Raw genomic sequence first — 5330 nt, forward strand, 5'->3', positions numbered from 1 at the left:
AAGTCCTTGAAGTGTTTGAGGCGCCACTATTTTTTGTCTGAGATTTTATTTTCTTAACAAAGAACAAGAAGAACTAAAAAACAAACAAAAGAAGCTGTCATAAAATCATGGTCTTAGCAAACAAAGGGAAGAATTCTTAAGTTACTTTGCCATCTACAGGTTAAACATGTGACCCCCTCTCTTCTCCTATTTCATTTTTTCTACGAATCTAGCTCAAGTGAAAAGTTTTTTATAATACAAATTGAACATTAAAATACATATATTAAAATTGTAAAAGGTCTTAAACCAATTGATTATCTTAAGTAGACTTGATTTAGTAAGATAATTCTAGTTTTACACATTGTGTTTTACCAGTATTTTTCTATCTTATGCTATTTCAAGGAAATCAATGACAACAAAATTGTAACCGTCTAAACAGAGTAAATTGGCTCACCGAGTAACGAACCCTTAAAAGTTCATTTACCATTCAACATTTTTATAAAAATTAAAATGCAAGGCTGAGTCGGACGTACTTGCTCTTATGGTAAAAGTAAGTCTAATGTTTCATGATAAAAATTAAGGAATAATATAATTTGTAAAGGAATTTCATAATTACTTAAACACCTTATAGCGTTATTTTTTTAATATTTGCTGTACACAAAACATTTTTAAACATTTCATGAACAAGTTTTCAGAATATGTATTGATTTTTCAAAAAAAAAAAAAAAAATGCAATTACTTTTTCAAAATTCTAAATTTAATAAAACTATAATATATCGGCCGTTGCCCGAAGTTCTAAAGTGCAAAAAATCTATATTATTTTATTTCGAAAACAGGTCTTATTTGCAACATTACACAAACATTTTAATCAAAATCGTTAGAGCTATTTTTACAAAAAAAATAAGCTTTTTTATTTAAGCTTTAAGGCAAATACCGTTTTTTCGGTTCCTAAACTGTAAGCTATGTAGAAAGTTTGAAGAAAAGCGCTCTAGCGGTTTAGGATGATTTTTGGTGCAATAGTAGGAAACCTTGTTTTATTAACATATCTAAAATCAGCATTCAAACTTTGTTGGAACAAATATGTTTTTTGCCAATAAATTGTTATTGTAAAAATAATGGCAAAAATTAAAAATACTCAAAATATAGAAATGCAATATGTTAATAAAACAATATATAAATAACTTATATTAAGTCATGAAATGACCATTTTAATTTTTAAGACAAGACTGAGAAAAAACAAGTATTAAATTTTTCAATTGGAAAAATCACTACCAAAAAACTTAAACTTCAAAATATACCTAAACAAATTTTAAATAAAACAGCAGTAAGTGTTAATTGAATGAAATATGTCTTATCTATAAACCTTTAGCATAGTTTATAGGAGGAGCGATTAGATGTAAGACACTTATATTTTAAACCTAGAACAAATAAAAAATATGAGAAGCTAATAAATGTAGGTTCAATCGGGCGTATACTTGCTATTTTGGTGGATTTTTTTTAACGAACATAATTATGTATTATTTGTATCAAATAAAACTATTGAAAAATATATATATTGTTGATGTTATACGAGTATAATCTGATCTTATCTTTGGTGTACAGTTAAATTATTTGAAACTCCTCAAACAGGATTTTTGCAAAGTTGTGATCCTCCTAAATAAAAAATCTTTTTTGTTATATCCGGTCTTGACAATCATAACAAAATCATGCGAATAGGTAGGTATGTTGAATAAATGCAGAACTGAAAGTTTGGACAGACCAAACATGTGTGTAACAAACAGTAATGTAAAGTAAAGTAGAGTAAAATCCGTTTTGTTATGACTTGAAGGGGGTTGACCGTTCAAAACGTAGTGAAATTTAATGCAATGTGTAGTAATAAGTTCAGTTGCGTTTTATAGCTTAGATCTATTATAATACTAACCTTCAAAAAAAGGATGCATGAACAAACAAAAAACAGGCAGCCACTGGGGATCGATTCTGCTACACTAAAGTAATTTAAGGATTATTATTTTTTGGTTGTATTCCTTCCCTTATTATTCAAATAAAAACACCATTTTTATTTTAAATTTTCCAATATATTTCGAGGTTCATACCTCATCTTCAGGGCTAAAAATATTTATTTAATAAGCGTTTTTAATATATAATTATAAACATATACCATAAAAAATAATTTACCTATTATAAAACTATATTTGTTATAATATACAAATTATTTCTTCGGCTACAACATTAATGTTTTATAATTCAGCAAAACAAAATATAAAATATAATTAATTTAAGGATGTTTTATATAAGTATTTTTGAGCATTAAATGAACATTTAAATGAACATTATACAGTAAACAAGTTAATATGCACATTGCACATGGTTATTTCCACAAATCGGGAAAAACCCTCAGAAATAATTGGTTTATACCAAGGTTTGGTTTTTTTGATATCTTGCAATTGTTTATTTATTCAAATAATCAAATCTTCGGTATTTTATTAAGTATGTACAACACATCATTTTTTAATATAAATATTCAAACACTGGAACTGATCTCGTTGCAATGACCTTCTTGTAATACAGCGCCGATTTCTTGGGTATACGTCCTTTCTTAGTGCTTTTCATATTCACAGAATACAAACCAAATTTCTCACTGAAAGAATTATGAATAGGAAAACAAAACAAAAAACTAAATTAGTTTTCATAATTTTGTTGTTACTGAAATTTGCGACTCACGTATATCCTTGAAGCCATTCAAAATTATCAACCAAGCTCCAAGCGGAATAGGATGTAACATTGCAGCCATCATTGATGGCGTTCAAAACGGCTTGAATGTGACTCTTAAAAGTAAACCAAAAAATTAATATTAATTTTTTTATTTGCTGCCAGTAAATATTTTTATATTTTACCTTAAAATACCTAATACGGTTATCATCATTTAGCTCACCAGAATCTACCCAACCGTTTTCTGTGATCTTGACCTCAACATTGTTATATTCATCTCGAAGATATCTGTTTTTTTTTTGAAAAAAACAGAGAGTTAAAATCTTTGTTAAAGTCAATTATTATAAAAATTTACTTTAAAAGACTTTCCAATCCTTGGGGAATACAATAAACCCAATCTGCCTTTGCTCTTGGCCAATTCGGATCAACATCCATCTGAATATTGATATCTCTTTCCATTGAAGGATTTTCACCCATTGGTTCAGTAGCCGGCTTAACATATCTGGACGTGTAATAGTTTATACCTATAAAATCACCTGAGCCTTTAATGATTTTTGTCCAATATTCACCAAGACTTGGAAGTCGAGATTTCGCTCTTCCTTCTTCCATGCTGCTCTTTTCAATTTCTTTCAAAACTATCGGAGGAAAATCACCAGATTTGCTAAATATTGGATATGCTAGCAATCCCAACTAAAAATTTAAATTATTTTAATTTAAGGACGTATAAGAAAATTTCAAAAAATAAATCTTACATTATAATCCATTGCACGATTAACATCATCTGTGTTATTTGTTTTAGAGAATAAATAAAAAATATCCAAAGTGATGCCTATTTTTCCTTTTTGTTTTTTAGCGAATTTCTTTTGATACAAACGATATGTTGTGCCATGTGCCTTAAGCAAATTTGTAAAACATATATAATCACCAACTCCAGGAGCTTGAATTAAAGGTGGTGCATAGCCAGTTCCATAACCTGCTTTGCAAATATTATTTGGTTCATTAAATGTTATCCATGTTTTAACCTTTAATCAAATATATAAAAAAAAATATTTATCATTATCACACAAATACTTCAAAGAACCAAACAATTTTTATATTACCCTATCACCGAATAATTTGAATAGTTCCTCTGCATAATCTGAGAATTGGTCAATTATCAAGGCGTTGGCGAAGCCGCCGAACTTTTGTAATGCGACAGGTAAATCCCAGTGGTACATGGTTACCATTGGCTCGATTTTATTTTCCCGGAGCTTATTGATCACCATGTTGTAGTAATCGATCCCTTTTTGATTTTTCAAATGTACATCCCCAGTTGGAAAAATTCGTGTCCAAGCGATCGAAAAACGATAATGTTTTGCCTTGAAGAAGAAAAAAAATATATTCATTCAATTAAAGAGTCATGGTTTGAGAAAATCCCACCAGAAAAGCTAATTGATGATTCTGGTTACATTATCCCTTTTTCTTTTAACATTCTTTAATAAACAAACTGAAATCCCACAAATTTCTAACTGATGTTTGAACTTTTTTCCTTACATTAATTAATAACGTCCAAAGTAGTCCAAAAACGTTTTTTTGGCAATTTCTGACAGTAATATTTCAAAAACGGGAGCTGATCAATTTTTTCTGACTTTGGATTAAAGTTTAGTACACCGCAAACCTTCACTTATTCCAATTTCTTTCAAGCTTTTTCAATTGTTTTTACTTTACACTGTACTTACCCCTAGCTGCTTCAATGCTTGCAAATCTAATTCGAATAGTCGATACGATTCTGCTGCTGAGTCACCATTTGAACCATCTATGATTCTTTCCGGATAATTGTGTGTAAATTCATCCCAAATTGATGGTCCTTTACCATCAGCATTCCAACCACCTTCTATCTGATAAGCTGATGTTGCTACGCCAAAATTAAATTTTTTCGGAAATTTCAAATTTCCTTTTGCTTCAATTGTACAATTAGCTTTAACAAAACTTTCAGACCCAAAAAGTCCAATAGCAACGAAAAGAATTAATGACCACATGCTTTGATATAATAAACCTATGAAGACCAAATTTAGTGGTATTTATATTAAAATCGGTACTATTAGATATGAACAAACGTAATCGGATAATATAAGTTGATAATATTTTTGTTCTTCTACAGATAAAAAGATAGATTTATTGATAGATAGATAAATTCTTAATAATACAAAACCTTGCTAAGCAATATTTCTTCACTTGAGAACAATGACATGGCTATTCTACCTGATATGATATTTTATTTAGTGTAAGAAAAAACTACACAATCAAATTTAAATGATAATGTGAACCCCACTAGAAGAAAGGTAATATAGGAAAAAAGGTGGGTGCAAATATAGGTTAAATACTATTCTATTAATAGTTGTTCAAGAAAAAAGTTGATAATTGAAAATCGATTTGAAGCCGTGAAATTAAACAGATCGATAAACTACTTTTGCATGAATATAATTTTTATTTCAGATATGATCAGGTTAAGATAGTGTACGAAGTAAATTTGAAATTAGCCTTATCTCAACTCTCAGGCGTTATCATTAAGATGTTTCAAGACGATTGCAAAATTGGGAAAATTCATGACTGTTTTGATAATAAAATCTTTGATTCAATAACAAATTTTAACGAAGTTTCGA

The 5330-nt window shown here is 28.9% G+C and overlaps 1 protein-coding gene across 1 annotated transcript; it reads right to left on the reverse strand.

Moving 5' to 3' along the window:
- Positions 1-2487: 2487 nt before the first annotated feature.
- On the reverse strand, positions 2488-4706 carry LOC129909436 (myrosinase 1-like). The gene is made up of 7 exons (XM_055986522.1): positions 4407-4706; positions 3789-4046; positions 3441-3710; positions 3044-3378; positions 2874-2976; positions 2701-2804; positions 2488-2617 (listed from the first exon to the last, which is right to left on the reverse strand). The coding sequence occupies exons 1-7, from the start codon at positions 4704-4706 to the stop codon at positions 2488-2490; spliced, it is 1500 nt and encodes a 499-aa protein (XP_055842497.1).
- Between the last annotated feature and the right edge of the window lie 624 nt (positions 4707-5330).

This window comes from Episyrphus balteatus, chromosome 2 (assembly GCF_945859705.1).
Source record: "Episyrphus balteatus chromosome 2, idEpiBalt1.1, whole genome shotgun sequence".
Taxonomy (NCBI): domain Eukaryota; kingdom Metazoa; phylum Arthropoda; class Insecta; order Diptera; family Syrphidae; genus Episyrphus; species Episyrphus balteatus.

Excerpts from the sequence above, each read along its gene's own strand:
- LOC129909436 (XM_055986522.1), bottom strand. The coding sequence starts at position 4,706 with ATGTGGTCATTAATTCTTTTCGTTGCTATTGGACTTTTTGGGTCTGAA. Across the intron at positions 3,711-3,788 it reads TCAAATTATTCGGTGATAGG|GTTAAAACATGGATAACATT; the intron begins GTAATATAAAAA and ends ATTTGATTAAAG. Across the intron at positions 2,977-3,043 it reads GGATTGGAAAGTCTTTTAAA|ATATCTTCGAGATGAATATA; the intron begins GTAAATTTTTAT and ends AAAAAAAAACAG.